Genomic DNA, 24,657 nt, shown 5'->3' with positions numbered 1-24,657 from the left:
ACTGCTGCAGTCCTGTTTCGAAGGAGCCCTGCAGGGACTGGCACTGTGAGCCTTTACTGGCAGCATGGATGCTGTGGGAGCAAAGGTGCAGCAGAGCAGCCTTTCAAGCACTGATGGTGGCCCAAGAGCAGACAGAGTGCTGGGATGTGGCTGTGGGACAGGGGCTTTGCCAGCGCTGAGAAGCTGCTGCTTCAGCACCTGTCAGCTGCTCAGGATGGTGGGCAATGGACAACATGACATTTTTTCTTTGCAGTGTCCAAGCAGACTGCAGAGGTGCAGTTATTATTCTCCACCGCTCTCTTTAAAAAGGATGCTGTGTGTGTTAGAAGCAATGGGACACCAAACCTAAAGAGCCAGGTGTTTTCAGTGGCGAGTGAGACACTGTGAACTGAGTCTGGCCTAAGCAACTGTGCTTTGAATGCCTGAGGCTTTTCTTGGTTTTTTCCTACTGTATTAGTTATCTAGTGAAACCTTTTGAATCTTTCAATAAATGTTATACATCCATCCAAAAATATGGCACTTGCTGTTATCTACAGTTCTCTTAAACTTGAGGTTGTGCAGTGCTGCTTCATCACTTGTCATTGGTGAAGTCAGTAGATGGGCAGTGAAAATGCAGTTGGAAGTTACAGGGGCCAGCAGCAGTTACATAGGTGTCATTTGACATTAGGCCGACAAGATGTGTAGCTGCAGCCCAAACACCTCACTCTGGAAACCGTATTTTGGTGACAGCTACGGTTAAAGCCTGACCTTCAGTTCTGGGACAAGCTCAGGCTGTATTTCACAGGGTGTTGACTTGCACATAGCAGATCTGGCAGTTGTGTGTAACCAGTTCTAGTTGTCTGCTCGGTTTTTCTCATGAAAGCTGTTATTGCAACTCATAACAAAGTTGTAACAAAGTTGGCTCTGGTTTATGTTGGAGCATGAGCGTGAAATGGTTTGAGAATGGTGCGGCATCTCTGTCATTGAGCTCTTACTGCCATATGGGTAGCCAGCTGTGCAATAAGGGACCAGTAATAATTCCAGTGGGATCTGCATGTCTGTTGATATCCTCAGGTGCAAGTAAAATAGCACCAAGTGAAAGAGGAGATGCAGGCTGTTCTGTAGTTACTTGTGTATCAACACAGAGTAAGGAATGGGTCTGTGAAATTGGTGGTAAGAGAGGAAACCAGTCCTCTTGTCAAAACCATGAATTATTGTCTGCTAGCTTTAAAGAACAATGCAGTTTTGCAGAAATTTCTTTTAAATTACCTGAACCAGGATTAGGTTGCTTCTATTTTTAAGGAATGCCTATAAAACCTGACAGGCCATCTGGATGAACAGGATTAGAGCTACCAAACTCCCCCACCATGTGGAAGAAAATGAAAGTTGGAGCACTTTGCAGTTGCAGTGAACATGGGCAGAGAACTTCATTTGACAAATAGGGTGACTGTTGCTTTTCCCAGTCACTTTGATGAAGCTTGAGGGTTTTGCTTTTAAAGTTGTTTACTTGTTATGGCTGCTTATTTTGGGCTTTTTTTATTGCCTATGGAGAAAAGGCACAGTCAGAAGGACTTTGAGCCTTATGGTAATGTTTTCTTTTTCTTAATTAGAGCAGCCCTCGCCAATAGGCAATAGTTGGATCACTTCACACAGCATGGCTTCAATTCTTCAGCAGTTCCTCTGGGGGCATTTTGGGCATACTATTGATATGGCAAAATCTCATAACATGGTGAATATACCTTTAATAGGACTTTTTGCAAAGAGGCTTTGTGAAGATTTTTTTCCAATATTAGGAAATACAGTGTAGAGGAGACATAGATGGTTAGAAAGGGGAATAGTCAAGGGTAAGTGTTACAGAAACCAGCCTTGTACTCACAAGCAGATCTAACAGCTGTGTGCTGCCCTGAAGGTAACTTGGGGGAATAAGTGGCCAGTATTTGACTTCTGCAGGTGTCTCTCTGCTGTACTCCCTCCTGCGTGCTAGGCTGTGGTATTAGTGCTAGAGGATATAGCTGGAAGCAAGTGTTTAATGCGCAGCCATGTCTAACACAGGTGCCTTTTTTCTTTCCTCCTGCGAGTTCTTTTCAGCCCTGTTTTACAAATGTGTGGAGCATGTCAGCATGGGGAACAGCACACTCTCGACAGCCTTTTGAGATCTTGGTTTTGCCCAGGTGGCCATGGGCAGGACGTTCTGATGTGTGCTTGCCCTGCCTTTGGGAGCCTCTCCAAGCATCAATGCCCTAAGAGCTGCCAGTCTCACTTTCCTTGCTCTGTCTACAGGCCACCCTGAGAAAGGAATGGGCTGCACAGAGAACTGAACAGAAGCCTGACTTTAGGAGGTGATTTTCCCTGAACAGGGAGTAAGGAAGAGCTCATTACTTACTTATTTTCATTCTCCTTCATCCTTACCAACTGTAAAAAGGATCAACGGGAGTGGTTTCAAAGCAAGACTTGGTTTGGTGGTGTTTTTTTTGTTTTGTTTTGGATTTTTAAATTTTCTGTTTTTCTTTACTGGTATTGCCCTTCAGAGAGTGTTTGGATGTTAGAAACTGCCTGCAAATCAATTTTCGATTGAGAAACCGATTGAGAAACTGGGACTTCTGCTTTACAGCTAACCCAGTATCAAAAAATACATGGAAGTTACAAAAGAGGAGCAGGCCATTCCCTGCCTTCCTGCACTAGAGCTAAAATTAAAACACATCCCCATACTGGAAAACAAAGGATGTGCAGAGCAGATAAAAATAGCAGCCAAAATTACCCATATGCAGTCCTGTAACCCTTCCTGCCCCACAAATACTCTTGAGAACTCATTTCATCCCTGGGCTGGAATCCTTGCCCTCAAGACAAGGAAGGCAGTGGACCTTCTGACTGCACAGGAACTTTCTCTGCAGAACAAAGATTAATTGTGAGCATTTTTTAATCCCATTTTTTCTAAAAACTGTTTGTGAGGGGGAGGGGGTAGGGGATGGACTAAGAACTACAGATGACATGGGAAATGAACAGGAATCTATTAATGTTGTATATGAGGAGTAGTAAATAATAGTTCAAAACTTACCTGCAGATGGTTTGGCAATTCCGGATCAGGAAAGTATTACTCTAAACCTGGCAGATTTTAGAAGCTATATACATTTTTCTTCCTAGACTGCTTCTTGTTATGGATTACAGATCCTGCTGTGAGACTTCCAAGCAAGCCCATATGGTTACGCAAGACAGTGAAACAAGACATGCAGGTAGTAGTAATAATTTTTATTTGCAAACTGTACTTGCCATGACAATGCTGCCTTTTGGGGATAATAATAAAACAGCCAACAAATTCAAGAGAACTTTGCAGACCTGTTCTATCAGAAATTTAACCCTATTTCAGCTTTTAGCATCAAGTGAATTGGAGATGACCTTCTCTTTCAACTGATCTCCTGGGAAGCTCCTGTTCATTTTGGGTTTGGATATTTCTTACTAGTCTCAACTGTTAGAATGCAAATTGTTTCTTTGTATTCAGGGAAACATTCTGCATGCTTTATTTAAGTGTCTGTCATTTGTTGCTATCTTGCAACCTCTTCCATTGTTTTTTTTCTTTTTTTCCCTTTTTCATTCCTCAGTCCTGTATTAAGACTTCAGCATTATGGAGCTTTTGTATTGTAAAAACTATTACACAAGGCCCTTCATTATGGGAAGCTGTAAATCAAAGCACTGAATAAGTATTTCCATCAAATTGAATTGGATTGTTTGAGACGCAGTCCCACTATGAGGCTTCCTTCCTGTCTTGACTAAAGTATATTTCTGTCTAAATATTTAATCCATATGACATGTTTGTGGTGGCAAGAGCAGAAGGGGAGTAAGGAGCATCCAACAGAGCTAAATATGGTCATTGTGGTCCATGATATAATAAGGAAGATGGTAGTTTAAATTTAGGTGAAATAATTTTCTACAAAGAATCCGGGAAAAAATGCTATGAGAATGAGAGGGATCAGTTATATTCAGTAAATAAAAATGTTTAAACCTTCTTCTGACAACATAAGAGGCTGCAGCTAACAGGAAGAAGTAGTCAGGATTCAAATGCAGAATAGAAAGAACATCAAATATAGATGCTTCACTGATAGTGAATTTGAGGGAATCTATTTCTATGTGATGGATATTTAAAACAGCTCCTGCTATAGGAAATGGTGATAGCTGACCAAGTTTCTAAGCAATGCAGAGACAACAGCTTGACATGAAAAACACAAAAGCATTTGCTTTGCTATGCAGTGTTTCACAGGACATGGGCTCTACCCTTTCCAAGAAATCACCATTTGCTTGTGTAATGCCTTGACAAGTTATGGTGTGACTGAGCTGAAGGATTTCACAGGACAGGAGAGGGAACACATCCACAGCAGCATTATTAAATTCATCAGCACATAAGCAGACACAAGAAATGGGATTAGATTTCTTATTGGTAGGATGCTCCAAAGTGCAGCGGGGAAGCTGGCAGCTCCTACTGTTCTTCAGAGCAGTTCTAAAACTGTTCCCAAATGGGAAGGCAAAAGCTGCCCCAAGTTGTCATTAAGCGCTCTTTAGGTAGTCATAAAAAGCAAGAAATCAGGTTTGTAACATTTATACACCCTGTGTTTTGTAAAACATCATCTACATCATGTGAAGTATTACATATTGCTCGAATATAAATTCAGCATTTGCACAGCTTGACCACTACTAGAAATGCATTAACATTTTTAGGCTTGATTTTCTGTAGCTTTTAAAAAATAAAAGACACGAAAAGACTTATAATTATGGTGACAGCTCTATGCTTTAGAAAGTGATGATGTCACTTAAAGCTCCTGTCCAAAAAGAGTCCCCAACCAAAAAACTCTTCAGGACTTGAAACCTCAACTCTGGAAATCAGTTTGTGGATTATTTTTCTGTTCTGAAGCATGGAAAGTTTATTACAATACATTTTATAATACTGTCACAATTGCCTTTCTGACTCATTAATCTGAAAAGCTGAACCACAGGAGACTGAGAGAGCAGGTGCTGCACCAGATCAACCATCAATCAGTTATGAAGATACTGGTCACTAAAAAAGAAAAGGTCTTGTTAAATTAATGCCTAGTGAGCTAAAGACTGGTTTGCTCCATGATAATTGCTTGAGAATCTTCAACTGGAAGGGGATATGCTTCTGATTACAGCATAAATCATGTCCATATGCAGTGAAATTCAATAGAGTAAATATTTCTTTTCTAAGGCGATTGTGACCTCCATTGCTATGGCGTTGTAAATGAAAACTTAAAACTATTGTCTTAGTTTGAAATTGTTCCTGCTGTCATTGCAGATTTTAGTTCAGACTAAGGATGAAAACCAGAACCCCTGTTAACTTCAGCAGGATTTCCATTTAATTCTCCAGTGTCAGAATTTCCCTTTTAAGTAATGTTGGGGGTTTTTAATAAAACCACCTTCCATTAAAAAAATTATGTATAATTTGGCATACATATTTTGGCCATGGAATACTTTCTCCTGGAGAGCTGTGAAGCACACAAACATGTAGGTTATCAAAGAAAGCATGGAAATTCTCATCTATTCAAAGTCCTTGAATACTTATTCTTTTGTTAAGAGCAATGTTTCTATTTTTATTCTCTACAGTAGATTTGAAAGATGCTTGAGGAAATTAAGGAGTTCTTTTCAGAGCTCTATCAGAATTTGGAACATTTAATGAACAGTTACAGCAGAGAGTGAGAGAGATTCTCACAGAATTAAACAGCTACCACGTATCACTACCATGTGTTGGAAAGCATGGCTGACTTTCTACTCGCATCCCTCCTTCCAGGAAGGCAATGCATTTGAAACTTGATCTAAAAATGTTATTGATTAGGGAATGCAATAGGGAGGGCAGAAAACACCAGGTTCTCTTCTGCCACTAAACAATAATAAGGCTTAAGCAAGACATCTCCTCTTGCTATTCATTCATTTTCCCATGTGCAAAATGTTGGACTAATAATGTTATCCCCTCTGAAGACTTATTTGATGCTTAATGAAATACAATTAATGTGTTGGTTTAACTTCATATTAAAAGTAATGTTTACATCTGTAATGTCAATTTCTGTTTAGCAGGATATAGGGATTAAAGCCCTTTCTACAACTGTGAATCACTGTTCACCTATTTCCTCAGGTCTTCCATACTTGACTGTCTGGAGTCACAAAGAGGCAAAGTAATTAAAAGATGAGCCCTGACTTCTAAATCACATATAAAGAGGTTGTTTGTACTTCCAAAGAGAAGCACAAGAGATGGAGAGACTCCCACTAAAATACCAGACTTTGCCTAGAAAACTTTTTTTTAAGACAGCAACTCTAGTTTAGTGGTCTTCTTACCATAAGCTTATTGTATTCACAATTTCCTTTACACACTTTAGGTATACAAAAATTTTGTCCACTTTTTATTTGAAAAATAAATTTGGTTTGATACTATTTTCAGACAGAATGAATTGCATTTCTAACTTCAAAGTTAGAACAAAACTCATAGCCAGAAGGTTCATGAAATATGTATGAGCCTCAGCACTTCATCTGCCTTTTTACTGGATAAAGGCATGTAGGGCTGGTGGCCTTGTCCACAAGGAAGTGGCCTTGTCTGGAACTCCCTCTGGGATTCTTTCTATTCTTATGAATTCAAAATAAGGGTGAAGTGACAGCAAGCAGATGTCTGTGTTTACATGACTCCAGAACAGACCTCTCTGGAGAGGAGAGGGAAATTCCAAGAAAAAGCTGTGAATTGTTTTAACTCTTTCTCCCTGGGATACCAGAAAGGCAAATCTTTAAATATTAAGTGTCCTTGTTGTGGTTTAAACAAAACTGGTGGTTTTACATGGGAGTTGCCAGGTGAGGTTCAGACATAACATTGTGCAGGATTTCACAGGATATACTTCTTTCTACCACCAACTGATTGACAGTGAGATTTGGGATTTGACCAAAATCTATGTAGCATTTCTTAGCAAAAGGGGCATTTCACTTACTGCTTTAGTCCATGGATACTGAAAAGGTCTGTATCCCATACCTCTTCACAACTAGAATCATCCAAGTTATTGATTTCACTCACTCTTTGGGACTCAATATGTATAGACACTACTTGGAACTTTAAAACTAATTTTTCTTTACCATTTTGAAAGATCCTTAAAATTTGCAGCTAGTAAAAAGAAATAATAATAAGCAAAAATTCAACAGGACCTCAGGACAAAAATAATGAAGCAGGATTGTGAAAACTGCAGGCAGAAAAAGCAGATTGAAAGCAGATTGTTACAGATTGAAATACCTTTGTAAATTGCTTTGCAATTGATGTTGCAAAAACAACATCATTATAAAAAAGATGGTCACAGGCAGCTCCCATTCTAAGATTCACTGTTGGAAAAGCTCACTGGAATTAATTTTCTTGTCTCAGGCATCAGCAAGATTAGTTTGAAACACATTTTAAACTATTCAATCTTAATCTGTGAGATTTGAAAACACTTGTTTTTGCTTTGTCAGAACTAGGGGAACAGTGATAGTTCAGAATTGAAAAATCTTCTTGTGATACACATAGCTCTGAATCATAAATGTTTATTTTATAATAAATCAATACATTAAGAATAAAAAAATAATTTATGGATAGCTTAAGTCACAAAAGAGTGGAAGTCTTTTAAGAGAGAAATATCTGGTTCAACTGAAGTGTCAGCCACAGAAAGAATATTTGCAATTACTCATGGAAAATGACTCCAGAGAAAATGCAGGGCTTGGCCACGATGTTGTGGAGCCTGTGAAGAAACAGAGTGAGGGAATGAATGCAGGTCTTACCTTTCTTCAGCCTTCTACCCTTTTGTGTCTCTTATGGGGACACCTTTAACATGTTCTGGACTCCTGCCCATGTTCTGTGCTGACGCTTTGTGATATTACAAATGACTGAAAACGACTCATGCCAGTGGTGTGGTTTTCAACGTGCAGACCCTTTCACCTGGCATTGTCTCCATGCCAGGAGGTGGAGGGGCAAGTTGGCTGAACTGATGATCCTGATGAGCCAGGCCTGAAACTGGATTATTTATTTTGGGATGCTTACCTAGAGACAGACTAGCTGCTTTTTAAGCCATACGCTTTGACTAGATGTGTTTCTGCTGTTTTTCTCTGATATATTAATACAGTTAGAATGACACCAGAACCTTGCTTTTTCCTTCTACTCATTGAAAGGTTTCAAGCATGAAAGCAGTTGCTCTGTAGCAGATCTTCGGGCTGTTCAAAAATGTCTAAGTAGAATTTAGCACTGAAGTAAGTAGTGCCGGACTGAAGTTGAACTGTCTTTTCAAACTGGCAGTAAATGATTAAGTATATTGAATAGGAAAGGTCCCTAGGCAGACAACCTTTTGATTTCTGCTGTCCACCAAACTCACTTCCCTCAGAAATGCGTATCTGCTTTCTTGTCATTCATGGATTTAAAAACAGTAATACATCCTGTGGCTGCTGGAGCAAGAATATGTCGCAGACATCTTTTGTGAAAATCCTTTTCTTTAGGACTTTTTCCCTTCTGAGAAGCTGAGGCCTCAGAAACAAAATGTAAACAATGGTTATCTGCCGCTGTGGAATGCAACAGGTCCATCTGTGATTCGCCCATCTTAGATGTTTATAATTAATGGCCAATCAAGACGGAGCTATCTCAGACAGAGTCCGAGAGAGCTGCCTTTTGTTATCATTCTTTTCTATTCTATTCTTAGCTAGCTTCTGAGGAAACCTTTCCTTCTATTCTGTTAGTATAGTTATAATGTAATATATATATATATATATATATATATCATAAAATAATAAATCAAGCCTTCTGAACATGGAGTCAACATTCTTGTCTCTTGCGTCATCCAAGAACCCCTGTGAACACTGTCACAAGAATACTTGATATTTTTTCTTTCATGAGGTAGTTTTTCCTCCATCCAACTTGGTGTACTATCAATGAGGCTATCCTTAGTGAAAATGTAAGTATTTAAGAGATGGTTGTGTTGGGAAGCTACCAGAAAGAACTGGGATCAATACAACAGTTTCCCTGTGCCTCCTTCTTACATACTTTTTCTGTTGTCTTTTTAGAGTGGTTTTGCCTGTTTATTATTGCTAAATTTGCAATGTTTAACACAGATTTGAGCACCACTTGTCTGCACGTTCAGTAGTGGCTTTTTTTAAATCTGAAGCGTGGCCACTATGGCAAGGTCATGTCTGCGTTTTATAGTTCTCACTGCACATCTGACAACAAAGTCCACCACTCAACCACTGCAGGCTCATTTAGATGAGTCAGCAGGGATCTGTGTGACTTCATAATTCTGTCATCTCCAGCAATGTAAACTAACAGGACCTGTAGGGACTGAATGTGCTGGGTGGTTGGATGACACTGATTCCATCAAACCCTCCAGCAAAGCCCTGAAGGGTGGAGTGAACCTATTCCAATGGAAAGGTAGGGAGGGCATACTTATTTCCATGGAAAACCAAGGCAGAAGAGCCTTAACTTATGGCTGCTGTATGGACAGTACTGAAAAAAAAGGGTGGGGGGGGGGGGGGGAAAGAGACAATTGAAAACTCTCTGGAGAGGAAAAATTAGAGTAAGACTGCCTAAGTTATTTCTCTGGATAGAATTGGGTGGGGTTGTGTGTGTTAAACAACCACTTTTGGTAGGTCCCTTAAAACTGTTTGCTTGAAAAACAAAGTACACAAAGCCTTGTGGATATGTTTAATAATGTACTAGAATCTACTTTGCAAGCTGTAACACCATAGAGATTTGGTTAACGTGTACTGGGATGATCTAATAGCAGAGAGAAACTAAACTGGGGTGCTACCAGTAGTATATTCACAAAATACAGACAGTAATTATTTTTTCCTCACCCACAGCAGTGAGGATGACAGGCTACAGGACAGCCAATGAATAAAACATGCAGCAATTGTTGCAAGAGGAAATTAAATGTCGTCAGAAAAAGCAACCAGATGCAATAGGTACCTTGAAAACACAGATTCAAAGGTTCTCTGCACAAGCTTTCTACATGCTTGGTATTTTATTTTAGAAACTATTCTAAGTACAGGAATGCTGCTGGTAGTGAGGTGTCTTCAGTTCCAACACTGACACAATTTGGCAGCTCATTCATTTGCAAACAGTTATCACAGTTTCTTAACCTGTTGCCCATAGTGTGCAAACAGCTTTCCAACATGTGGAAATTACGAACCCAATAATTTTCCTTAGTGTAATTTAATTGCCACAGGAATCAGGAGGCTATTAAAAATTTACAGACAAGGGAAACAGCCTTAGGAAAGTGCAATGCCAAGTAATCAATAGATTCTCAGTGCCTTCTTATAGTTATTAACTCAAGTTGTACTTTTGGACCATTTGCACATGTTAATTCTCCCTTTTATCTTTGTTACAATCCTGAGATTTTCAAATCCTGTTTTTTCTTAGCTTGAAAAAAAAAAAAGACAAAGAAACTAAACTTCACAGACAAGTGATGAAGACAGTCTCTTCTGCAAACTCAACTGTAGGAATAGTAACATTAATTTCCAACATCTGTTAAGGGAATATAGCTCAAAGCCTTCTTTTATATTAACCTAAAAATCTTCATAAAGCCACAGGAGGTGATGGTTTGATTTAAGAACACCGCAATTGCTACTTACAATCCAACTATTGATGATGCTACTCCCAAGCTGGCAATCAGCGCTTTTTAAAGCTTATGTCAGCCCTGTTATTTGTACTTTATGCTGCGCACTCATCCACAGAAGCTGTCAATTATCTTGATTCCTCTTCCCTTGTTTTAGCAGCAGCTCTGTGATGCTTGAAAAGAGAATCATTTGCCATCAGTGTGAAAAAGGTTTTGTTCTTCCCTTTACTGGTATACTAACAGTTCCATCAACATCATGTTCAGCAGGTTGAACTCATAGGAATTTCCTCATACATACAACAAGGATTTGAACCCATTGACTCTACAGTAACAGCTTTTAACTACCTTGAATACACAGCAATTAGATTGTGGCAAATACTTATGGATACCAGGTTTAAGTGCATTTTAATACAGCATCAAACAGCATGGTTAATGGTTACTGCTACACAGAAGCAGGGTGATACATGCAGATTTTTGGTGCAGATTATAATAGCAGGACAGTCAGCAGCATTAAAAACTTCTCTCTGGAACTGTATTGGTATGACCCCTTTTAGCTGCAGGAGTTACATTCTTGAACACAAATGTTTACACGACTAGTTCAGAACAACATTGTGTAACAGCCACAGATGAGTGAAAAAAGGGCAGTGGAATTCACCTGTGATTTTACTGCAGAAGATATTGATGAAACTTAAAATCCAGGATGCGCACTAACCAACCCCCTGATTGGGTTTGGACCCCACACAAAGCTGGTGAAGCAAAATGGATTACTATTTGTCTCAAAACAGCTCCTGGAATGGTCAAAGTCTAGGGGTAACCTCTAGGACAGGAAGGGTGGCCACACACCAAACATCTGCCCAGCTGTCTCCAGCCCAGGAGGCAAAGGTTTCTTAGTGTCATCAAGTAAGCAATGGGGATAAGATAAAGCCTTTTTTGACAGATCTAAAATAGATGAGTCAGCATCAGTTTAAAGGGAAGGACTAGATTTGAGGTCAAACACTCAAGAGTTATTTATTTTGTAAAAGAAAATTCAGAAGTTCAGATTGAGAAATTATTGTTAAGTCCTAAGTCAGCAAAACACACATTAAAGTGAAAATGGCAGAGAATGTGCCTTTTGAGACATACATACAAGAAGTTACTCTAGGCAAAAAAGAAATTTGGTTGTGAATTAATGACTGAATGCTGAAACTGCGTTACTGTTGAGCATAAACACAACTTGATTTCTTTCATTTCTTGTACTGTAAAAAGTTGTTTGAACTATCTCAAATGATAAAAAAGTTTATCTAGTTCCCTATGTCAATTGGTATGCAAGTTTCTGAAAGCCTGAGATATGAAAATCATTACACGATTCTTCACCCATCAGTGTAGGCAATCCTCCCTCTCCTCTGCCAGTTCCAAGAAGATAGAAGGAAGGCAAGCACCAAGATTTGGGGAAAAGAGAACAGTCTTTACTCTTGAGAATTTTGGAAAATATTCCTCAAACGAGTTTAATTCATTGCAAGACAGTCATGTATAAAAGCCATTTATGAATTCGAATTCAGAGCAATTGCTAGGCAGAGGAATAAACTGCAGTGCTGGTAAAAAGCACTGATGGATAAATGGATGACAGAATTTTCAAACTGTAACACTAGATACTTACATATCCCAGCTGCATGAGCAAATCCTCTGACTTCAGTGAGATTACTCAGAAGCACAGCTTGAAAACCAAACATGCTATAAAAAATCTTTTCTTTAGAAGGAAGGTGAACAGCTACATGTAGAATTTCCATATAATGCATTTTTCAAATGCTCCCCCGTTTGATTTCTACTCAAGTAATTTCTATAAAGTTAAGAGCACATAAATATGGCCTTAACAACACAAGCAACCTGACTGCAAAAGTACTTATCCATTCTGCTGATCAGACACATTTTACCTGCTAAATGTTCGCACGTTTGACATTAGGAAAATGCTACATCTCAATGCATTACTTCTAATTCTAAAGAGGAGGAGTTTAACATGAACTTTTAAAATCCCACTTTAATTTATATTTTAATATGCTAAATTATTTAACAATTTCAATGCGTGTACTGAGTGCCACAGAAGAATGAATATTCCATATGATAAAGCTGGAATGAAACCCCAAAACTGAAGTTTGAACTAGTATAGTGCACATCCTGAGGTTAATACCCACCCAGTGTATTGCTGCATTACACACGTCCTCAGCTGATTTAAGTCCTTGTTACTGTTAATGTAGTAGTGATGCAGTTCAATTTTAAACACAGGAGCAAAACCAGCAGCAAGTGAATTACATTTTTGCTGGAAGAGTTACTAATGAGATACACTTTAAAACAAATGAAGAGATAGTCAAATGGACTTGACAAACACAAGGCAAACAAAACAGAATGGTATGGTGTATAAACCCAAACTTCTGAAAAAGAAGCTAACTTACCTTCAAATCTATGAAGTCTGTTGAAGAAAGAGCAATGCCCATATATTGTGTTCATTACAGAGGAATCCCTTCATTAAAAAGACATAAGGACTATTTTGTTTCACGGGCTCATGAAAAAATGATGTATTTTGTGCTTTACATTTCATCATCACATGCTATTTCCAGAGTCATAGTGGTACTATGAAGTACCACTTCATTAACAGATGTTTGCCAAATGGTAAAAAGAAAAAACAACTGGTGAGGAGGTATGTTCTTAAGCTTAATAGACATCATGTCAAAAAAGGCAAAGATTAACTTGACTTTAAGAACATTATATTTATAGTTCTGAACACGTGTTCATGCATTTTACAGCTCTCCAACAATGACATATTTAAATTTTACTGTAATTACAGAATTTCTCCCAGAAGCCAGAAAGGTGAATAATTTTAAAGTTTTTGGTGCTGATTCTTGACCAAATGACTGTAGCTTTTAGCAGTATGATGTACTTAAAATTGTTGAGTCATATCCTGAAGTGCACTGAAGCAGCAATTTAACAGACGACATAGTGGAAGGTCTGCACGGATTAAACAGTGTTTCATAATTATTTTCTGTTCTCTTTCTGGAAGATTTACCTTCACCGATGTCTGACACCTGGTTCCAGTTGATGCCTGGGTCTACTGCAATGCCAAAGTGGAAAAATCCATCCTTTCAATGTGCAAGGGCAGCTCATACTGGCTACTCTGTAAGAAGTCCCACCTCTAACAATCTCTTTTCTCTCAGGAATCCCTTACCTTTCCTTTCTCCTTTCCAAACCCAGACTCTCATCACATCTAACTGAGAACACATCATGGATTTACTCTCTTAAATAAAATCATATTTGTTTCTCCAAGATCACCAAATATTGCAAAAACTAAATTGCATTTCAATTACATGGGAAACGGCAAAGAAACAGGGCACTTGATTAAGCACACTGCAACTTTTTTTTTCCTGTGAGCTTAACAGCACCCGACAAGGTTGAAAAAACAAAAAAGGAAAGAAAAATTTACACTTCAGTTTTCACAATGATGTTGATTAACTTATGTATAAATTCTATAACTTGTCAAGTCATCTCAGTTTAGCTGGTACCTATTAAAGACAACAATACTGATAGCTGCCATTTAAGGAACCAGTTTTTGATTCTGGGATGAAGATTTAACCATTCTTGATATCCAGCAGGCTTTATGTTCTCAGTTCTTGAAGCAGACTTTTTGGATGTAATACTAAAATAATAGGGTGAACCAGGGGAACACACAAGTGACATACTTTAGACTGTGGTCCTAAGAGTACAAGAGAGTCAGAACATTTGAACATATTAAGCTCCCCTTACAGTCTGAAGTTGTTCCTGAAGGCAGTATTAACCTAACACATCTTATGCTGAAACAGATAAAGAGTACAGAGGACTATTCTACCTCAGCAAAAGACAAGTTACTAAGAACAGTTTAATGGGATTTCCTGTGCTTTTCTACTTAATCCTGCCTCAGGACTACAAAAATAAGTTTTGAGTACATAAGAAGCTTAAAAGAACACATGTATTTTGAAAACTAAACTAATGGTTTTATTTAACAAAGTTTTTACACTCTACCTTGGTTTAAAACCCAAGATCAACAAACAAATAGTGTTAAGTTCAACAACAAATTTATCTAAATACTGCAGCTGTAACACGGCAAGTTAAGAACATGCCTGCAGCTGGAACTATGTCTTTTTTATTCTAGATTATGATATTCACGCCTGAATTTAAGCATGGATCTTCCATGTAAAGACAAGCTCTAAAAACCCCAAAGCATTGCTTTCCTCTTCAGTATAAAAATATAGCATGTACACACACAAATCAATTTTCCTGGCAATGATGCCTGCTCTAAGTAAAAATAAAAAAATAATTGAAAAATATAAAATGGATTAAAAAAAGATGCAATGCATGTACTAATGTCAACTGTGTAACAAAAACTGTCACTCATTCTGTACTATTCTAGCAGGTGGATCCAGAAAGAAAATTTGCATTTACTTAAGCTTGATGTTTTATGCGTTCTTTAGACTTAAACTGTCAATGAGCAGACTTGTTACTATAATCCAGAAATTTCTAATATTGATCTAAATATATATATTTTTAAACACAAAAGCAAATAATTCCAGAATTAATTTTGTGACTTGAGTTTGTTCAACAAATTAAACTTTCCAAAACCAATACATTTGTTTCCTGAGATGGCTATAAGTCATGTTTCAATTTCACATTACACTGCAATTAACAAAAATTATTATGCACAAAACCAGATGTTAACTACAGCATACAAGCACACTTACAGAAGTCACCTAATTTCAGTGTTGTGAATTACTGTGTTAATGTGTTCACCTTAACAAATCTCCTAAGATATTCTTTATACATTACAAAACAAAGATTTACAAAACTTTATTTTATTTCCAAGTTATTTCAATCTAAAAATGTTGAAACATAAAAAATACCACTTCCTAAACGACTTTACAATAGAAGGCTAACAGTCTGGCATGGGAGAGGTAAGTATATGGAAACTTGCTTTAACAGTCACAAATCAGTCGCTGGTGATTAAAGAACACTGTTCTTCAGAGCTGGTAGGCACTTCCACATAGCCAGAAATGTAAGTTTTCCTACCACTCCTTTTGCCTCCCATACATAAAAATATCCAATGCAATAAAAAAGGTAGGATAAAAGGGTGGACATGTGATGAAATAAAAGTATTATCTAAGGTCTTGATTATTGTTCATCTTGTGTAAGTGAAAAGATTTGTCCCAAAGTTTTCCTGACAAGATGGAATTATTTGGCCTTTAAAAGTGTTAGCTGAAATACCTCCCTTTTTTACCAGTACATGTTGTTTGCTCACTGCTGTATTGCTGGTTTATGTCTGTAACAGACACTGGCTCTAGGCCAGCCCATGGGTCCTCAAGCATTGAAGGTCTGTAATAGTTTTCCACATCATTAGAGACTCTTTTCTCTCTGCCATGCGCTGTACCAAATGGAGTAGATGTCCTGGGTGATCCCTTTGGAAGAAAATCATCAGGTAAAGAAACATTTAATAGTCTAATTCAAACTAAGAAAAAAAAATGTAAAAAAAATGTAAAATGTTTCTTTCTACTGCAGTAGAACTCTGAAGCTGATTATTAATTTTAATTACTACATCTTGCATCTTCCTCGGGAAATATTAACTTTAATGTATTTTACTTTTAAGTGATGATTTACCAGGATAAGAAAAAAGCACTACCCACAATCTTCTTCCAAATACTTGTTTACATCACTCTGGCATATAGCTGCAGAAAAGCAGCTCATGCTATTTTTCATAATCTGTCAACATGTCTAAAAAAAATTGAACAACAAAACAGGGAGTTAGAGGCTGAGGAAGAGCTGACAATATTAAAAAGAGCAGAAGTCAAATATTAAGTACTTACAGATTGAACACAGCATTTTATAATGCAAATAGCTACAAAGAATTCATTGGGGGAAAAAAAAATCTTCTTTTAACCAAACCAGTGTTCTGTGAAATTTGAAAACCCATGACTTTATTTTATATACAATCTCAGTGGTAATCAGTGACTTAGTGGGTATTGGCTTTTGCAGGGAGCTTTTCATATTTGATTTTTTTTTAAGATCAAGGTTCACAACAATTGCTTCTGTAAAGCTGCTACAAGTCTGCAGCTTAAAGAGTGCTGACATAAAGGAGCTCCTATAATCTTTTTCACCTGTTAGCATCATCTATTGTTCTCCTCAGATTCACTCCTCTAAAAGGTGAAGTTCTATCTAAATCTGTATTTATTTAAATTGTTTTAACCAAAGTTAAGCAACCCATACTACCCAGATACACAGTAATCTTCAGGCATGCCCATTGCATTCTGTATGGTCAGAGCAACAGGATGCCTTGAGTCTGGTTATCAGATTTTGTAAAACAGGGTAAAAGCACTTGATTAATGGCTGCTTTCCCCCACAACCCGGCCACCTCTGAATTTTTGGATCAGCAGTGATGGTATTTGAATTTGACTTATAAGTCCTAACATCTATGTAAATAGATCATGTAAAACAATTTTTGAGGAGAACTGAGATATGGTGCCATAAAGTGAAAGACCCACTTTTTAGCCAGAAGAATAGATTTCACTCAAACAGCTTGAACCTATTTCTGCTAACATGCTGTGGCAGGAATGTGTCAATGTGTTTCCAGCGAGAACTTTTCAGGAGCTCCTGAAGTTTGATGATACTTCACATGATCAAATGTGGGAACATCCGTGTCTTATTTATAGAGCACTTGTTTCTGATGATTCTTTGCAGCTAGGTTATGTAGCTAAGAGGATGATCTCAACACACAAGAATTTCTAAAAGGTGGCGAATTACAATATTGTATCCAACCCCATGAGGGTCAGAGAATCACCTCAGAATACATCTAAAAACTCTCTAAGGGGCATGGAGTTTCCTAGAATGAGCTGACATGCTCTAGCAAGTGACATTTATGTTAAGTATTCACATTTAGTAGCGAAAAAGCAGTACCCAGTGCATTCTGTCCTAAAAACACAAAACTCCACCATACCTAAATTACCACATTTAATGAAGACCTTTTGACATTGTAAAACAGATTGAATGTGGAGCTCATTTATTGCCATGTTTAATCTGCAGAAGGCAAAAGAAACATGAGCTGATATAATGATCTGCAGTATTCAGGGAAGGAGCAAAATAATTCAATGGTAAGGCTCATTCATATGGATTTATTTAATAATCTTTAATTTCACTACAGTATGATGCAGGTCATCTGTAACACTGACATTACAATAATTTTAGCATTTTTGAAATATAGGAAATTTATTATTCTGTAATACAAGATTGACAGCCTTCAGTACATGTAAGCATGTAGATTATTTAAGTTTAGAATACTAGTCATCACATGCTTTTTCCCCTCTGAATTATTTTTAGGGAAGAAAACCAAAATGTGATTATTTATGTTACAGACCAGTGGAAAAGGAAATCAGCTCTACCTGTACAAGTGAAACCATTCAGTGCAAGAGGCACTATCTGGTACCAAAGATAGCTTAAAAAAACTTTCTATTACTTGTCACTTATGCCAACAGCATTTTCTCAATGAACTTTCCTTAAAAAAAGTGAATCTATTCTCAGTACTTTTTCTCTAGATAACAAATCTCTCTTTGAAGCAGAAAACAACAGCTTTTAGTGCTATTCATTAAAGGGTTACTGAGTGGAGTAATATTGCCTTGAAATTGGGGACAGTCACTCCCTTTATCAGCTTGCTTCCCCTGATGTAATTACAGCCACTGGCATATGCAGAGACCACAAAAACCACAACTGTACTATTTCAAAAGGGTGGCATTTCTTTTACTTTCTGTAACAATTTTTGATCCATACCATTCCATAGCTGCTGCTACCAGCTAGTTCAATAGTTCCTGCTGAGTGTAGGGAATAAAACATTACCTCTAAGTGTATTCTAAGTGGAGATGAGAAGTCACAGAATGGTTTGGGTTGGAAGGGACCTTCAAGATCATCTAGTCTCAACTTTCCTCCTGAGGGCACAGACACCCCCCCTAGTATGGGCTGCTGAAAGCCCCATCCAGCCTGGGCATGAATAATGCCTGGGATGGTGCATCCACAACTTCTCTGGGCAACCTGTTCCAGTGCCTCACCACTCTCACAGTAAAGAGCTTCTCCCTAATCTCCAATGTAAACTTACTCTCTTACAGATTAAAGGCATTCTCTCTTGTCCTGTCACTACAGGCCCTTGTTTCCAGAAACATGTTTTCATAAAATATGCACCTCTGTGGAAAAACCAGAAGGTGCTATATACTACTGGCCAGATAAAGGCTGAGTAAGCCATTTCAGAAAAAACAAGCTCAGTATGTTTTCCTTCAAGTTTTCCGTTTGTTTCAAAGAATGAAAGTCTTCCAGCACAAAATGAGTACAGAATGCTAATGGCATGACATTAATAGAACACTAAGGTAAACATAAACTCTCTTTTGGATTTTCCAATGCAATTTTAAAGGGCCACTTAAGATTTTAATCTCAAAAGTGACTGTAGCATCATAAATGTCAAAGGTATTGGAGTTCACTTAAGAGGATCTACAGAGGAGAGGGGACAATGCACATGCCTCACAAGAAACCTGATGCTCAGAAAATGCAAAAGGGCTTTCCATCTGAATCTATTTATGGCCTCATAGGCAGAGATCCTTATCCACACCTAAGCAGATGGGGACTCATGGTTTATGAGACTAACTCCCTCTGTGATTGCCTCTACTGCCCTCCCAGGCAGAACAGCTCATGTGTACACGCAAAGTGCAGACTCACACATTTCTTCAGTCCTGGGCAAAGCTACAGACATTCAATATCCTCTGAGTCTCTGAAGGAGCTGCCATCAGGCCAGTGCTCCTAAACTACACACAAGGTCTAAAGAAGGAAAGGGGAGAGAATGTTGTGACAGTCTGAGACTGGATTCAAACTTGTACCTTCTTTATGTCATGTTTCTTACCTCAGAATGTAACCAGATTTTATGTCAGATTTCTTACATCAGGAATGGAGCCTATGGGAAGGTTCCCATCCTCAGGTGCTGACATGAAACTGACTAAAACTAAAGACAAAAGGATTCCTGCATATTCTTCTGCTCAATTAATTCTAAGGCAGAGTCGGTTGACAGGGAAGTAAGTTTTTCGCGAAGTTCCAGCCAAACCAATCACTGGTCAGGTTTGAATATTGACACCTGGTGTAACCACTGAAGACATGGATACACCTCTGAGATCACAGGGAGTTAAAAGCAGAGAACTCCCAGACGACTTTCTCTTTCCTTCTGGTCAGTGCAGAGTTTGGACCTCCCCTGCCCAGCCACAGGCTGGGTAGGGGAGGGGAAGCCATGCGGCCTAGGCTGAGGTAGGCCGGGTGCCCAGAGAAGCGGGAGGAAGGGAAAGGAACCAGGCTGGCCCCTGCAGGACAGGACGGAGGGGTGGAGAAACAGTGGGATGTCCCAGGCAGCCTCCTCCCCAGAGAGAGAGAGAGAGAGAGAGAGAGAGAGAGAGAGAGAGAGAGAGAGAGAGAGAGAGAGAGAGAGAGAGAGAGAGAGAGAGAGAGAGAGAGAGAGAGAGAGAGAGAGAGAGAGAGAGAGAGAGAGAGAGAGAGAGAGAGAGCGAGAGAGAGAGAGAGAGAGAGAGCTGGCAGCACGGAGGCAGAGGAGGAAGAGAAGGGGGGAGGTGCGAGTTCAGCTGTCCCGAGGGCAGCAGAGCCCGAGATTTCAACCCTTTCTTAGGCAAAGAAAACCTTGTGAAACACTAGTTCTCCTTGATCTCAAAGAGAAGAGAGACAGCCTGGGACCTGAGATGTCAGAAGAAGATGGGAAAGAATCTTAGGTGGGAAGAGATGATGGAGTGGCCTTTGGCTGGACTTTTAGTTTTCGTGTGACACAGAGACTGCATTTAGGGGGATGGAATGGTTTGAGCAAGAGAGTGACCTGCTGTAGTGATTGCCAGTGCAGGAGTGAGAGTGACCTGCTGCAGTGGCGCAATGTGCAAGAGTGAAGTGAACAAAGATGAGGAGGGTGTGGTGGTGGCTTCCATCTTCAGGGAAGAAGATCTCTGTTCTGAAGACCCTTGGCTGCAGGGGAGGTGAAAATGGGGGAGACTGTCGTCCCAAAATGAGAAACTGTTGTTTTTTGGTACTTGGCAAAGCATCCCTAAAAGGAACCCTATAAGCAGTTTTGGTCCATATGCAGTGGTGAGAGCACTGACTGTATGTAGAAGGAGGATGTCAGGATGGCAGATCTTCTCCAGGTGGTGCCATGTGTGACATGGAAACACAAAAGGTTTCAATTGTATTTCCTGTGGTAGACTATGGTACAAGAGAGACTCCTCTCTCCCTTGATGAACTGAGAATTGATTATCTGAGAGGTGGTAACTTGACTGAGAATCCAAGGTTTTGTCTCATTGTGCTTTGGTGGAAATTTGGTGGGGGGAGGTGGAATCAATGTTTTCATTCTGAATTTTATGTATTCCTTTTATTATTGTGTAGGTTAATAAAGTTTTTTTTTTTCTTTATTTCTAGGCTTGAGCCTGCTCTGCTTGGTTTCTGGTCACATCTCACAGTAACCATTTGAGAGAATACATTTTCATGGGTGCACTGGCACTGTGCCAGTGCCAAGCCATGTCAGGCAGGCTTTGAAAAAACCACTTAATTGAACAGCCAAAGAATGATCTTTTAAAAGGAAATTAGACATCAATGACATAAATTGTCCCTCCATAATCTGCAGCAGAAATGCCATATGCTTGGCTTTTTCAAAAGGCACTGGGGTTATGCAATCTGTTAGCTTCCACACCAGGAAAGTCTCTGTTGTGCTGAAGACAATGTATAAATTTTGTAATGATCCCCTTCCATCAGCTATGAGATTTATGAGTTAACTGCATCATAAGAAAATAACAAAATATTAGTCTTCAGTGGATACATGACAATGCAGTGCAGGCACATTAAGATTTTACTAATCTCTATTAAGATGTGACTTCATTATCATATTTAATCCTTCAAGTATCAATAAGAGCACAAAAAAAATTATCATTGTACTGCTCATATTACTTGTTACACTTTTAAGGCTTCTCTAATATTGCATAAAGCCAGTTATACATATAAAGCTGTTCTCCTGAGAACTGCCATCCCTGTGTGCATTGCCAGTCACATACCACAACTAACACCGCTGGAAAAAAGCTTAACTCATAGAACCTGCTGTTGCTGGCTTTCAGGAAGCTTTCAATGCAAAGCAAAGACTTTAAAATGAGAGTCTATTACCACAACAGATGCTTCTGCTTAAAGGAGCCTCAGCTTAATTCTTTTTAATGGAGCACTCCTTTTCTCTGTCCGTGTGCCTGGAAACTTCGTGTGGATAGGGTGTGGATAGGGCAGCTCCCACGATGGACGACAACCCGGGCAAAGTAAACGCACACCACCCTTCACCACTGCATTAAAGAAAACCGATCAGAGGGAGGCAGGAAGGTGATTGCTGTCGTTTTGGCCGGTACTTAATTCTCTACCTTCACATGCCAGAATATGAAAAAGAAAGCTGCGCCAGCCTAGGGCCCTCTTCCCTTTCCTCATCTCACAGCTGCCGGTGCTCTGTCCGTCCTCTCTACTGCGGGGGAATGGGCGGGGGAAAAGCTGATGTTGCCCAGTGAGGTTCAAGCCTCGCTCTTCCCTGAAAATCCTGTTGGCGGGTGGATGCTGCGCTGACACAAGGCCCCGGTGTGCCTTCCCCAGGCGGCTACGGGCCTCGCTTAGAAGCAGCAGCAGCAGCAGCAGCAGCTCCCACCCTCTCTCTCCCCCTCCCTCTTTCCTTCCTCCCCGTGTCCCTCTTCGCCTTGCCCCATACCTGGAAGTGCCTCTGGAAGCCGCCGGGCGAGCGCTTGTGCTGCGGCGGCGGGTGCAGAGGCGCCCCGGCCGGGGACGAGCCGCCGTACGGAGCCGGGTACCGGGGACTGACGCTCTGCGGCCTGCGCGGGGTCTGCGCCCCCGGCGAGGGGCTCCCGAAGCGCTCGTGGAACCCGGGGCCGCGGGGCGAGAGGCCGCTGCCGTACGGCCCGGGCCGGTGGCCGTACGGCGGCGTGTGGTGGGGGCTCCCGTAGCCTCGCGGAGAGGGCGGCAAGGGTCCTCCGCAGGAGGGAGAGCTCCGGAAGCCGCCGCCCGCATAGGGAGGTGTCGGTGCGCGGAATCCCGGCCGGTACATGGCCGGGACAGGCCGGGAATGGCGGCGGCGGCGGCAGCGGAACCTGTGCAATGGCGGCAGCGCCGCGTCCGCTCGTTTCTCTTCCCCCGCCTCTTCCCCGCCGGGCGGACGGGCGGCAGGTTCCGGCTCCAAACGTTCCGCGGCGGGAGGGCGAGGCGCCGTCCATCCCATCCCGCCTGGAAGCGGGAGGCGGGAGAGAGGGCCCAGCAGCCTCACACAGCGACCCGGCAAGCCGAGCCCGAGGGGTTCTGAGCGCCTTCAGCTGAAGAGGTGTAATCTGGAGTAGGAGTCTCAGAAGATGCCTGGTAACTCACAGGATGGGGCTTTACGGCGTCCGTGGGCTCAGCGTGGCTGTCAGCGAATGCCCGCGGTTCTACAGCTGCTAAAAACGACGAAATAAACTCCTGTAAAGCAAAGCGAGTGTTTGCCTCACATTTCTTGTCGTAGGAGAACTTCACATTTAGCACAAAGTCAATTTAACAATGTTATTTATTCCACATTCCTGCTCTGTTCTCACGTACATATTAATGCAAATCCTCAGCAGCTCTAAAAAAATGGTAAAGATTTTTTTATTGTTATTTATTTCTGTCAGTACAACAAAGCACTACTTGGTTTTAGGACATTGCAACATAGGAAAATTAAGAAGGGCTTTCAGAACAGCAGTTAACAAAAGTTAACTATTAAAATAAGCAGAAAGTTTCTGTGCTTTATATACCAGTCTTGCTTTTCTTTAGCTTTAAACAGGTTTTGGTTTGTTTTTTTACAATATGTTAAAGTGTTTGTTTGTTACAGCAAACACTAGGTTTATATTCACAGGGAACTCACCTCCCCACTACGTTATACAATCTCTCTGTGAAAAATGAGGCAATATCTTTTAAATTCTAAAATAGAAAGAGACTAAACCTGCTCATTTACATTTTTTGATAATTCTTTAGTCTGGAAGACTATCTGTTTTTATTGTGCACACAAGGAATGCCATGTCTACAGAAGCCAGTTTATCAATGTAACTTACCAAATTATCTGTCTCATTCCAAAAATGCACAGTTTAATTTAAACCCTTTTCATACCATATGAATTAGAAATACATAGCGTTGTGCACATGTTGAGTTATACTGGGGTAATTGTGCTGATTAATTTCTTCTTGTTGACAAAATTTAAAGCATCCATGTAGTACTTTTGTTTACACACAGCACGTCCAATCAACAAACCTGTCATGTAGATTTTCTCTATGTTCTTCCTCCGCATTTAGGCAGACTGACATGTCTTAAGCCTGTGCTGCTCATCATGCTCATTTTCAAGCAGTCAGAAGTTTCAGTTGCTTTTGAGATACAGGAGTTGTCTTATCCTCACATATTTCAGACAAACAAATGCCAAACCTCTATGCAGCCTTTTTTATCCTGTTAGAGAGGCAAGAAGACACCATGGTGTGTTCCTGTAACAAGTCTTCTCCTCTGTCCTAATACAGACTAAAAGTAGTCTGAGGGTACTTCGTTCAGAGAAGAGTTGCTCAAAGGTCAGTTCAAGCTAACCATTCCATAACTACACCCAGCTGAAGATACAGCTTACAGTGTGAGTGATATTGCACCTTCAGTGACGGCGAAATGAGGGGAAAGATCTCCCTCGTGCCGCTGAGCGCATCCAGTGCGGCTACCTGCCTTGGTAAGTGCGGAAAACCCTTCCGGGTGCTGGTGGTGGTGGAAGGGTTTCTACTTTTATTCTACCTTGGCAATGCTGTATGTCACGAGCTGGAATGTTGTATGTACGCCGAGCTGGAAGTATAAATTTCCAGCCGTCAAAGAGCGGAATTCCCGTCGCGAACATCTGCAGGACGCCTCCCTGCTTTCTGAAGTCCAGGCGAGAGCGCTTGATGGCACAGGAGCAGCGCCCCGTCCCGCCGTGCCGCACCCAGCCGGGAACGGCGCTGGG

The 24,657-nt window shown here is 40.3% G+C and overlaps 1 protein-coding gene across 1 annotated transcript; it reads right to left on the bottom strand.

The window, feature by feature from the left end:
• Positions 1-3,210: 3,210 nt before the first annotated feature.
• On the bottom strand, positions 3,211-22,780 carry MPLKIP (M-phase specific PLK1 interacting protein). Its single transcript, XM_036404977.2, has 3 exons — positions 22,378-22,780; positions 10,597-16,033; positions 3,211-7,724 (listed from the first exon to the last, which is right to left on the bottom strand). The coding sequence occupies exons 1-2, from the start codon at positions 22,729-22,731 to the stop codon at positions 15,830-15,832; spliced, it is 558 nt and encodes a 185-aa protein (XP_036260870.1). The 5' UTR covers positions 22,732-22,780; the 3' UTR covers positions 3,211-7,724; positions 10,597-15,829.
• Between the last annotated feature and the right edge of the window lie 1,877 nt (positions 22,781-24,657).

This window comes from Molothrus ater, chromosome 1, assembly GCF_012460135.2.
Source record: "Molothrus ater isolate BHLD 08-10-18 breed brown headed cowbird chromosome 1, BPBGC_Mater_1.1, whole genome shotgun sequence".
In the NCBI taxonomy this organism is placed as follows: Eukaryota; Metazoa; Chordata; class Aves; order Passeriformes; family Icteridae; genus Molothrus; species Molothrus ater.
This window is presented reverse-complemented; position numbering and strand designations above follow the sequence as displayed.

What these genes read in the sequence shown, in the direction of transcription:
- MPLKIP (XM_036404977.2), bottom strand. Translation starts at nt 22,731, where the DNA reads ATGTACCGGCCGGGATTCCGCGCACCGACACCTCCCTATGCGGGCGGC. An exon ending in GCTTCCAGAGGCACTTCCAG is followed by an intron (nt 16,034 to 22,377) that starts GTATGGGGCAAG and finishes TTTCTTCCAAAG; the next exon opens with GGATCACCCAGGACATCTAC.